Below are 12,632 nucleotides of genomic sequence, written 5' to 3' on the forward strand. Positions count from 1 at the left end.
CGATACTATATTTTAATAAATAAAAACACTTTATACAAAAAACTGTCTTTTATTTGTAACAATACACCCGACAAAAAAAAAATATATTTACAACCAAATACAATACAAGCCATTTCCAATTTACAAAAAAAAATATATAAAATGCAATATTGGAATTTATACAATCAATTTTTAATAAAACTTTTTATAAATCGAACAAAATATATAATCAGTTTTATTAAAAATTGATTGTATAAATTCCATTTTGTGTTCGAGTTTTATATGCTGAAGGTAGACGTGAGGGTGGACGAAGTTAGGAAATTACGTGTGATTCGGCATGTGTTTAGTATTACCGCCTTCTGGATCAAGGAGAGTGTATAATCTGGTATGTCTAAGTGTGTTTCAGTGATGTAGGTATGATGCCAGTTGAAGACTATAGGTATAATGTGAACAGTTTGGACTTTCCGCAGAGTTTTGATTTCGATTGCTAGGTCTTGATATTTAGTTAACTTTTCAGAGATAGTTGTCTGTAGATTGTGAGTATTAGGTACTGCAATAAATAAATAGCTATATTAGGACAAATCACACAGATTGAGCTAGCCCCAAAGTAAGTTCGAGACTTGTGTTACGGGATACTAACTCAACGATACTATATTTTATAACAAATACATATATAGATAAACATCCAAGACCCGGGCCAATCAGAAAAAGATCATTTTCCATTATGACCCGACCGGGGATCGAACCCGGGACCTCTCGGTTCAGTGGCAAGAACTTTACCACTGCACCACCGAGGTCGTCAAAAAAGATCTGAGACACAACTTTATTTTGTAAAAATAAACTAAAATAAAATCCTATATAGCATAATCCACTGTGATATTTTCGATGTTAATTAAAAGAAATTGACTTAAACAATGTGATGAGGGCGCTAGTGAGCAGAGATCGCCATCTTGGTTACGTTTAAAATCCCAAAAAATAAAGAATTCCAAACCAGTCTTATACCACAGAATATTTTTTTTTAAACTGGACAATAATTTAACTCCCGACGAGAGCAGAGTTTAAGTTTTTCAACTAGACAGACATACAAATACACAGACATGTTGTCTGTATGTATATTGTATGTCTGTCTAGTCAAACCAAAGATAAGGGAAACTAAACTTAACTCATTTTAATTATCTTTCGTCTTTATTACTCCCAAAGTATGTCAATATCAACTCACACCGCAAAACAATTTTTTGGTATATTTAAGGTTCCCTGTCACAAAAGGAAAAAAAAACTTACACCCTCTAGCTCTGTTTTTGTCGAACCCCTAAACCTTACAACACGGTTTATCGGCATTCTGGGCATCACCCGTCCCGTTCTGTTTCTCGTCGTGTTTCTCGCAACACTTCCTCCGTCCCTTTCCCGCTAGCGGTCTGTCTCGCTCGTCCCACACGACGACGCCGTCGCACGCGCATATACGCTTCGGGTTTTGGAATATGCCGGCCGAACGCGCTATTATGCCGCACGCGATTCTACGAACATTATGAATTTATTTACTTTAACTTTTTTTTAAATACGAAACACCTAGTGCGTTATTGCGTGTAATTTTCGTCGACTAAAGGCTTCTGACATGACTTTCACTAACGCCATCTAGTGTCAAATAATCGCATACACACTACAAGAGCGGTGCGGTATATGTTTGCTACTAACTGGCGGCTCCATACTCTCAACATTTGCCCAAACTTTGCCGGATTACGGTGTACATTGCTGGTTTTTAATAATAATAATAATAATAATTCATTTATTTCTTGACCAACTTTTAGATCATTTATTGTAAGTAACACAGAAAACTTAAAACCTAATGTTAGTAAAATACAAAACAGGACATTACATTACACTTGTACATTTTTCAGCATGTGAATCATCGAGCAATGATTCACATACTGAAAATCGACACGTGTCGCGAACAAGTTCAGGATACTGTTGGAGCTGGCCCGAAGTCTGTTAGCCAGGGATGTGCACCGTTTGCGCATAGTGGTGTAGAAACAATCCACTCGTGCCTCGGCGAACATCCCCGACGCACTACAACGTCGGGACAACCCCAAAAGCACCCTGAAGGCATCATTATATTGGACACGTAGGGCACTAAATTGCTTCTTTGTATATTGCACCCATAAGCTGCTCGTGTAGAAGGATGTGCAGTAGGCTCTAAAGAGAGTTATTTTTACTTGTCTAGAACAACGAGCAAACCTACGGGCTATCATATTAGCACGCATAGATAGCGCCCTACGCTCCCTTTCAATGTCTGTATTGTCTTTCAAGTCAGAGGTCAACCAGTGTCCAAGGTATTTAAATTTATAAACCCATTGTAAGGGCGTCTTATTTAATACTATTGGTGGAATAGTGTCCGGATTTTTCCCTCCAGCTTGAAAGACCATACATACACTCTTCTTCTCATTATATAATAAACCATGACTGGTGGCGTATCGCTTGCACACACTCAACAACCGGTCGAGGCCGCACGGAGAGGCACTCAGCAGAGCCATGTCGTCCGCATAACTAATATTGTTAAGACATATGTCATCAATATGGCAGCCGACATGTAAGCTGCTGAGCTCCTCAATCAGTGCGTTCACGTATAGGTTGAATAGCTTAGGCGAGGACAGCCCTCCCTGCCTTACTCCGCACTCCAACCTGTATGGCTCTGAGAAAGCATTCGACCACTTCACGACATTGATTTGATTGAGATACCAGTACTTAAATAGATTACACAGGTCAGGTGGCACTTTCATTTCTTCTAGTTTTTGCCACAGTATATCGTAAGAGACTAGGTCGAAAGCCTTCGACAGATCCAGAAAGCAGCCATATACTGGTGTATTTCGCTCTGTATAGTACTTGACAGTCTGCTTCAAACACAGGATTGCTGACTCAGTGGATAGACCAGGTCTGAAACCAAACTGGTTGTCATGCAGAGAAAGATATTTATCCAGTTGTTGATTAAGCAGACTGTCAAGCACCTTTGCCACTACTGTGGCAAGAGAGATGGGCCTATAGTTGGTCCGGTCGCTAGTATCGCCCGTTCTGTTCTTTACTATAGGGACCACCACAGTTTTCATCATTTCCGAGGGCAAGTAAGAATGGGACATGCACAGTGAAAAAAGCATATTGAGAACTCTCGGCAGGTGCAGCCCTGCATGTAGTAGGTGTTCAATACTCAGCCCATCGTGGCCAGGAGACTTGCCTCTACACATACACTTAATAATTTTATCTATATCATCTGCAGTAAACCGAGTATAAATCTCCTGACCACACAGGCCAGTACTACACTTTGACTGTGGTGGTCCCAATGGAGATTTAACAGAAAACTGCTCTCTAAACATGTCTGCTATACTTGAGTGCTCACACAAGCCGTCGACACTCACAGGGAGTTTAGGCTTAGAACCAAGTTTATTTGTTGCTTTCCAAAAGCCCTTGAAGTCATGCTTTCTGTGGTGTGAAGCAATTATGTCCATTTTTAACTGCTCTTCATGGTTTTGACACCACTTCAAACGAGACTTAAAAATTTTACGGCTTTCCACCATTTCATTATAAACACTACCACTGTTAGGTTTATTATACAAGAGCCATATCTGATGTTTACACCTAGCCTCCCTGTGAGCCTCGCTTACGTGCCTGTTCCACCCCACAACTGGCTTTCTTTTAGGTTTCAGATAACATTGCTTGCAGGTGGCAGATGCGGCCTCACTTAATACACATATTATGTCATTGTAAAGTTCTTTCAAGACAGTTTTATGATTATCATTATCACATAAAACTTTACTACAACACACTAGTTCGTCAGGGCAACAGATTAGGTTAAGTTTTTCATTACATATTTTTGTATACATCTCAATTTGATCTAAGTTTCTATCACCCCATAAGATTTTATTTTTAGCAGTTTTTTGTGGAATTGTTAAATTATTATGACATAAGTCAATTTTTAAATTTAAATTACACTCATTGCGGTAAATAAAAGCATTCATACTGACTGCGCAATGTTCACGCATTCGCGTCGGCGTGTGTCCGAGTTCGGCGACACTGTGAGAGCTGGCATTAAACTAAATCTACTATCGACTTCCAAAGCTGTTGAAGAAGAAGAAGTATTAAAACACTCACGGCTTGCCGCTGTCGCCGTCAATTTTGGAAGTGGGCGACATACCCCGGCCGAGGTCGTCGCGGCGTTCCGTCACCGCCAGCGACCGGCCTATCAGGTCCCAGATCTGATGGGACAGCGTGCATGATCGCAGCAAACGTTAACATCCAACTAGCTGCGCCCCGGGGCTCCGCTCCCGTGGGAATTTCGGGATACAAAGTACGCTATGTGTTATTCCAGGTTACATTCTACCCGTGTTCATAACAATATGTATATGGTAGATTTTGCGCGAAAAGAGTAACAAACATACATACATCCTCACAAACTTTCGCATTTATAATATTAGTGGGATTTAGCGCGGGTAGATGGCGCCACTGTACTAGAAGTTTGCCTTTAATCATGTTCATATTAAATGTAAATTATTGTATTTCTGTAGCGCGAAGTAGTATAACGATAACAGTGAATATCGGTTCATATAGTTCCTAGATATATTTACAAATGTAAATGGCCAACACTCAACGGCCCACATTAGCACTATGCTTGTATCACACACCACAGTAATAGGGTAGTTGAAAATGTAAAATAGATTTATTTCGTATCATTACGATAATTCATAGACTGTAACAATGCAGCCGGATCTAAATACGAAGATTTAATGTTGGTTGGAAAGTCCATTTAAAAAATATATGTACGAAGTAATAAAAACAAATTCAACCATCATAAAAAAAAAAACTAAAATTTTTTAACAACTTTCATTAAGAAGTCATCACCATAATAAACGTAATATTTAATGTAGCTGTCGAACAAACATAGCCTTTTTTATTTATTTATTTCATGAGGTGTGCAAAACAGGTTACAGCAATTACAATACACAAAACAAAACATTTGTTTTGTTTGATTGTTTTGTTGCGTATAAGCTTTTGTTGCGAACACGTTGTGACGTCACTTCTTCGTGTCATTCAGTATGGAGCGTTTGGACTAGACATCCCTGGCCAAACACTACGGGAAAAAACATACCTTGAGCACATTATCCTGTATCCTGAATGTGGCTCTCCCGCTGTCGTCCGCCACGATGTTGCCGAGGTCGCCCGCGTGCCGCAACGCCGGCGGGTCATCAGGCCCACCGTGCGGGGAATCGTACGGGTTGAAGTGACCCCCCAGTGACTGACATCCCTGGGGTACAATATATCCATACAGCGAGATATAAAAGACGCTCCCGTTCGAATTTCGGGATAAAAAGTACCCTATGTGTTATTCATAACCAAATTTCATAACAATCGGTCCAGTAGATAATAGTGGTAAGAGGTAACAAACAAACAAACTTTCTTTCGCATTTATAATATTAGTTGGGATTAAGGACCTGTTTCACTGCTCGCTGATAAAGTCTCTGATAGTATGTATGTAGCATATTGATTGCAATTAGTTTAAGATATAAATATATTCGAATACAATAAAATTTGTTATTGAATAAATCACATTGAAATATCGATCAGATAACGTTAAAATGTGTGTAAATTGTTTTCAATAGAAACTTGATCTAAGCTCAGTAACAGACTCAGAACAGACAGGCTTAAATTATTATTATTATGTTGGTACGCATGTTCAGCCACGGGCCCATCGGGAGCCGGTCCTTTGAGGCATTCATGGGACCGAAGCCAACATTGAACAGGCATTTTTGTACCTTTTTATTCTAAAATGAGATGGCTGCATCTGTTGAGATCTATCCCATTTGAGAACACCAACGGATAGTCCCCCGCAGCTGCTAGACTATTGCCGAGAAGGGATCTACGTGATTTGGGCTATGTATATGTGATGTTAGTGAGCTAGATTTCCGGTTTATGGAGTGTGTGCGGACATATATACCTTAAAATTACTCACTAAAACTTTACGTGGTAGATGGTGACTCGCTGCTTTTTGGCATATTATTATTAGAGTAACATGCATTCGCATTTAGGACGCTGGTTTTCTGCGGATGCCAGTGATAACATGTCTAAAGAATTTCTCAATTAACTCTCAAAAACATAGTTAATTCGAGCAACGGCTAGTGATTAAATAAATAGAAATAAATAAATAAAATATATCAGGACAAATCACACAGATTGAGCTAGCCCCAAAGTAAGTTCGAGACTTGTGTTATGGGATACTATATTCTATAACATATACGCATAACCTTCCAAAGGCGCATAAGGTACATAGAGACTAAACATCTTTTGTTCTGCGACTTTTGTCTAAATGTAATCAATACAAAAATTTTCATTTCGTTGAAAATTGAATGTCTTTTCTATAAAACGTTAACTCTATGTTCGATTCCGCTACATAACGCTACTGTACTGTCTCGTGTTGCTTGGCTATTAGGTATATAGAGTTAATATGTGTAGAATCGTAAATTAGATTGTATTTTATTTTTATATTAAAAAAAGTTACGAATCTCGAAAAGTCGTAGAATAAAAGTAGCTTGTTTTGATGTACCCAAGTAGTCTTTAGGAGGTTTTGCGTTTGATACCAACTGCAAAACTGTTACCTGTATATATAAACATCCAAGACCCGGTCCAATCTGAAAAAGATCATTTTCCATGTTGCCCTGATCGGATTGAACGTACCGGATCGAACTCGGAACCTCCAGTTTACAAGTCCAGTATGATGACCGTCGGAGGTCATCAAATAAAAATAAAAAAACGTACCTCACTAAGATCCCCAGCCCTGTGTACATGCAGCCCGTGTTCCCCGGACGTCAGACCGTCGATGGAGCCGTCGCAGACCAGACCGTCCGGCGTGTGCTGGAAGCGGACCACGCCCAGCACGCGCCCCGAGCAACACGATTGGCTCGATATCATGGCTACTGCCGATTGGCTGTCTGTGATTGGGGGGAAATTGTAGCTTTTATATAAATCTTCTAATATAGAAGATTTCTACAATTATTTCTCGGCTCGATTCGGCTAATCTCATACAAAGTGGTAGATTGCGCCGGACATAAAGGTAAAAAATAACAGCGCTCTATATAATTTCTCGTCATGTAAGGTGTTTAAGAATTATGGTGTGATAAACTCACACACATGCGAACATGAACCCTCAAAACTCAAAACTTAACACTGTAAAAATATATATTTATCTAAGATTTGATACCGTGAGAATTTTGACATAAAAATTGGGTACCCTATGTGTTATTCCAGGTTATATTCTACACGTGTACCAAATTTCGTAACAATTGGTCCAGTAGATTTTGCGTGAAACAGTAACAAACATACACACACATCCTCACAAATTTTCGCATTTATATTATTAGTAGGGTTATTAGGACAGGTTAACATGGAATGCAATAGTGCAGACATGTATACGTAAAAGTATTTACACAATACATTTAGCCCGGGGCTTCGCTCCCGTGGGAATTTTGAGATAAAATATAGCCTATAGCAATCTTGGATAATGTACCTTTCTAATAGTGAAAGAATTTTTGAAATCGGTCCGATAGTTTTGGAGATTCCCACGCCACAAACATACAAACTCACAAACGCTTACCTCTTTATAATAATATAGTATAGGTAAGATGTTTACCACCAAACCCTTGTAGCACGGCACGTTTCCCAGAAGTCTTCGTAACCATGTCAAGCACAACAGAGCTTGGCAATGTGGTCTCAATCATAAAAGCGCCATCTTTGAACATCACCTGACAAAAATGATTCGGTTTTTAATTAAAAGTTTAATAAACTACTAATTATGATGAGACGAAAAAAATTCTGAAATCAAATCGGGATTCAACCCACACCTCTTCCTAACCAGGATGGATTGAGCTATCGAGACCGTACAGTTCGGCCGAATCAATTTTACTGAATTCCTTAAAATTATTTATTAAACAATTATATATTTACAAATATCTTAATATTTTTTTGACGACCTCGGTGGCGCGGTGGTAAGATTCTTGCCACTGAACCGAGAGGTCCCGGGTTCGTTCCCCGGTCGGGTCATGATGGAAAATGATCTTTTTCTGATTGGCCCGAGTCTTGGATGTTTATCTATATATGTATTTGTTGTAAAATATAGTATCGTTGAGTTAGTATCCCATAACACAAGTCTCGAACTTACTTTGGGGCTAGCTCAATCTGGGTGATTTGTCCTAATATGTTTATTATTTATTTATTTAATATACTAATTTTATCATTATTTTTAATTTTAAAATAATTGTAAATTTTATTTTTATAAACAATTAAATACATTAAAATTTCATTTTTCATTAAAGTACTAATAGATTAAAATAATATAAATTTTAAAATTTTCGTCATCAAGCCGAATGGTTATCATATAAAAATAGCAGCTTAGTAAAAGTTGCTCAGCCTGATGGGCATCAAGTCAATTCCTATTATTTATTGAAATTTATATTGAACTTATACAGTTTCGAAAGAAAGAAAGAAAAAACATTTATTTAGTGCAACAAAAAACATTATAGATAACATTGGACATGTAACAGTACAAAAATATTGTACTAAAATGGTCTACACTCAGCATGATGCCGTAGTGTGCACCACAACGCTGGTTTTCTTAGCAAGCTACACTGTTACAAACAGGTATATCAAGAATTCTGTCAGGTATTATGCACTATTGAAGAGAAGAATGGTGAGCAAGTTCAATATCAAAAATAATCTTCTATTTACTTATAGAAATCTGAAACGGCTGCAATTGGGAACTGTATGAGACCAACTACTGATGTGAAAGAATTCTTCATAAAAAATATAAATCTAAACAAATCAAACTACTTACTCATTATTCAAAATAGCAAAATAATTCTCACTATCACACTTAATAATATTACAAAATTGACAGAAAGAGACAAAACACACTTTAGCATAAAGTGTGCTTTAACATTTCAGGGTTTGAAAATTATATCATAAAAACCTCTTTGATCCCATCCTGTGATTTGAGCGAGTTTATTGTTTTGTCCAGTAGTTTTGCTTCCGGGTTCTGACCCATGTCCACAAGTACTTCCAGCTGGAAATAAAAATAAAAATTGATACTTATGACAAGGACAAAAGATAACCTTTCGGGGATAATTAAAGCCATACCTACTAATTACTACTACTTAGTAATATTATTATAAATGAGTATTTTTGTCACGCTTTCGCAGATATACCTGGCCCTAGCTTGGCATGATATAAGTTCGTTACGGCACTTCTCTGCAGTAATGGGTGTTAAACTTGTTTAACACACAATAACATAATACATTATGATAGTGAGTGAACACAAATACATGACGATGTTAGAAAATACAACCTTAAAATAACAGAGAATTTACCTTGGATGTCAGCATTTTTGTGAGCAATGTGTTACTTTGTTCTACTAATAACTTATCCGATATCAGTATCAATGTTTACAAGAAGAAGAGAAAAAAATATCACAATATTATTTTATTTTGATGGTGATAGGTGATAGAAAGAAAACAAAATTCGAAATGATTGATATGACAAATGACTGACAGTGACAATAACAATCTTTCATAGAGCCATGAAGGCTAGCCAACATGCCGAACAAAATACTAGCTTGACCCAACATAGATTTAGAAAGGAATGATCTCCGGTGATCCCCGCGCGCGGTGATCTTTGTGTCCTAGTCATAGAATAGGGAGTATTACTGCACATTTATCCCGCCAGAGACAACACAGAGATACCTAACATATTAGGTACACAAAAGCTTTGCCGCCTTTTGCTATGTCGATTAAAAAGTTTATTTTAGAGTACTTTATTAATCCTTTCATTATATAAGCATTCGTTTGTGAAAATATACAACACTGTAGCATATTCGGGTGCCGAAATATTGGAAAAAAAAAATTAATAAAATAAAAAAACTGGAAAAAAAAACAGCAATGTTTGTATACCTTAGTTGTACTAGTAATGCCATCTGCGCTGAGCTTTGCATAATATGCCCTATTAGTAGGTACTTCGTGTGCAGAGTATAGCGTAATTCCAAGGTCCTAGTCTTTCTAAGACCTCTTTCGTGGTCGGTTTATGGTAGACAGAAAAAAGGGGTTCTTCGAGTTTTTTTGTAACTTTATGGTAGGTAACTGGTAACTGCCATGCGAATCGCATGGCCGTGCCATACAAAATTTCAAGTGTAAATAAAATGTTGTGATAGAACAAAAATACAATATATACATTTTATTAATATATTCCTGCAAAAATGGTGCTATTTGGATCCTTGCGGGATCCGGAATATTTCTGTTTTTGTTATGATTTAAAAAAAGGCTGTATATTGATAGGATTTCTGTATGTGTTTGTAAGTACATATAATGGCCTCTATTATTTTTAGAAACATAAATTGAAGTACTCTGGCCGTTACACTAAGGTTTCCTTTTCATGCTTATAATTACAAATTTGAGTGATTTTGTCTATCTAGCCTTGTGAGGGAAACTAAATGTGAGGTCACAGAAAAGTATAAAGTATAAATATGCCTATTCACTAGTGGTGGATTTGCAGTCTTGGCCGCCCTAGGCCATGTAGCTAGCGACCCCTTTCTCAGCTCCTATTATTCAGGTCTTAGGTACTACCTACAAATGAATTGACTTTTCTCCCCGCTTTATGATTGGCCGCCCCTTCATATCTGGCCGCCCTAGGCCCGGGCCTACTGGACCTTTGGGCAAATCCGCCACTGCTATTCACTCCTACCCCCTCCCATTCCTTCTTAGCAGGTTCGCAACATGAAGGAGAGGGGGAGTAATAACGGCCATGAGGCTATTGGTCATGGGCCATGACCAATAGCCATGTCGGTCGATAGGGGAACATGTCGAAGTGAAGATTGAATGAGGTAACTTTTGAGGTTCTCGACCTATAATAACCAGCTAATAGGCTACAACAACATTCCTAATAAACTTTGACATCAAGTAGGCAGCTAAATCGATTTACGCTGGTTGATACACAGGGTAAATCGTATCTAATTTCAGGTGTTCTTTTTCCTGTGTGCACAACTCCTTTGGCACCCTTGTTACACAAATATCTTGAGTCCAAGTTGCCGTGCCTCCGTGTACATCGGCTGGCCAATGATCTGTGTTATAAACATATTCAACATTTTAGGATGTCTGACGGCAATTGGGTTTTTGTTCGGAATTTTCTGTGTGAGTATCTAATGTGTATGTGAACATTTTGATATTTGGGTACTTTTGGTCTTTGCTCAGTCCATTTCATGATACTTATTAACTTTTTGTATGAGAGTAATCAAAAAATAAAGTTGTAAATCTCAGAAAATTTAGGTTAGATATTAAATTTTGGAACAGCCGCTTTTAGTAGGGTATTTACCATGAAACATGAAACACGTAGCACGCAATTGCGTCCACACGTTCTCTCCTTTTTTACACGATGCTAACACGATTAGGGGAAAGGAAACAGCATGATGTGGACGTTAGTAATGTGCAACATATTGTTTGTATGTTTAATGCTAGTTCTTCTGATTGAGATGAAAGAGTCGAATCTTGCAATAATTTTTGATCCATTATTTTCAGGAAATACGTCAATTCGTAACGAATTTCCTTTATATATTATGTATTAGTGGTATGTTTGTACCACTAGTATTCAATGCGGCTGTGATATATCTATCCTGTTACTATTCAAGTACATATCCGTCGTGCTTTTTCGCGCCAAATTTGGGAAATTGTATGATAATGTCGGTCGCTTTTGTCACAAGTAAGTATAAAACATTATGGTAGGACGAACCATGATTCTGTAGGACAAGCAGAGGTAGGTGAAATGATTACATACAGCACATCGGGACGGGTGAAACTGAATAAAAGGTTTCGATTTCATACAATGAAGCTATAGGTGATATTGTAGCACTATTAAAATCTTTTTAATAGAATAGTGCTGGCTACAATATGACAACTGAGTTCATCAATCAATTTAATTAATTAACCATTTTCTCTTGCAGTTACAGCATATTGTATTACAGTAATAAAAAGTTATCGCGCAGGAATGAACTTCACTCTATCTAGTCACGCGGGCAAGGAAGGTAAGACAACGCAACGCAGATGTGCTGATCTGAGCTGATTTCGCGAAATAAAATTCTTCTTTCATGAATGATTGATGTTGATGTTGATAATATGTGTTTAGTAGAAGTTGTAGTTGATTGTTTTTTTTAAATTGTGTAATCTCAACAAATGATAATGTCTATGTTAATTTTAACATGTAAGCAAAAAAAATATACATTCTAATCTGTTGTTTTTTTTTTCCATTTGTACTATACGGCAGCGGGGCCCTTTCTAAGTCTATGGTATGGATGATGCAAAGTCAAAATAAACTAAAGGTAACGAGCTAGCGTGCCGAAATGAATTGTAGATTTCGATACAACTTTTCAATCGGGCCTAACTCAGACAAAAGCGGTAAATTGGCACTTATAAAACGGGTTTACGGTGATGGGCAAAAGATATTGCACTCTGTCTTGCTACTTGCTCGTCCATGGATCTCATAATAAGACTAATCCAATGACAAAATAGAAAAGGACGAATCATTAGTAGGTACCGTACAAAGTACTTATTAAATCCATGGACGAATTACAGTAAATACTG

The 12,632-nt window shown here is 37.6% G+C and overlaps 1 protein-coding gene and 1 long non-coding RNA gene across 3 annotated transcripts; one reads left to right on the plus strand and one right to left on the minus strand.

Annotated features, from left to right (window-relative positions):
* Positions 1–35: 35 nt before the first annotated feature.
* Ccs (Copper chaperone for superoxide dismutase) lies at positions 36–9,552 on the minus strand. Of its 2 annotated transcripts, XM_053766367.2 has the most exons (8): positions 9,378–9,548; positions 8,981–9,073; positions 7,646–7,757; positions 6,775–6,947; positions 5,111–5,266; positions 4,117–4,220; positions 1,261–1,493; positions 36–529 (listed from the first exon to the last, which is right to left on the minus strand). In XM_053766367.2, the coding sequence occupies exons 1-7, from the start codon at positions 9,390–9,392 to the stop codon at positions 1,289–1,291; spliced, it is 858 nt and encodes a 285-aa protein (XP_053622342.1). In that variant the 5' UTR covers positions 9,393–9,548; the 3' UTR covers positions 36–529; positions 1,261–1,288. The 2 variants fall into 2 exon arrangements, with proteins under 2 accessions (XP_053622342.1, XP_053622341.1); XM_053766366.1 differs by having other exon boundaries at positions 36–1,493; positions 9,378–9,552.
* Positions 9,553–10,142: 590 nt separating this feature from the next.
* Positions 10,143–12,278, plus strand: LOC128681988 (uncharacterized). Its single transcript, XR_008406076.2, has 4 exons — positions 10,143–10,354; positions 11,019–11,189; positions 11,574–11,754; positions 11,996–12,278. It is a non-coding gene; the product is annotated as an uncharacterized LOC128681988 (long non-coding RNA).
* The last annotated feature ends 354 nt before the right edge of the window (positions 12,279–12,632 follow it).

The sequence above is a fragment of the Plodia interpunctella genome, chromosome 29 (genome assembly GCF_027563975.2).
Source record: "Plodia interpunctella isolate USDA-ARS_2022_Savannah chromosome 29, ilPloInte3.2, whole genome shotgun sequence".
Taxonomy (NCBI): Eukaryota; Metazoa; Arthropoda; class Insecta; order Lepidoptera; family Pyralidae; genus Plodia; species Plodia interpunctella.

What these genes read in the sequence shown, in the direction of transcription:
- Ccs (XM_053766366.1), bottom strand. An exon ending in CGTGCTACAAGGGTTTGGTG is followed by an intron (nt 6,948 to 7,645) that starts GTAAACATCTTA and finishes CCCCAATCACAG; the next exon opens with ACAGCCAATCGGCAGTAGCC. An exon ending in GACGGCGACAGCGGCAAGCC is followed by an intron (nt 1,494 to 4,116) that starts GTGAGTGTTTTA and finishes TAATGTTCGTAG; the next exon opens with AATCGCGTGCGGCATAATAG.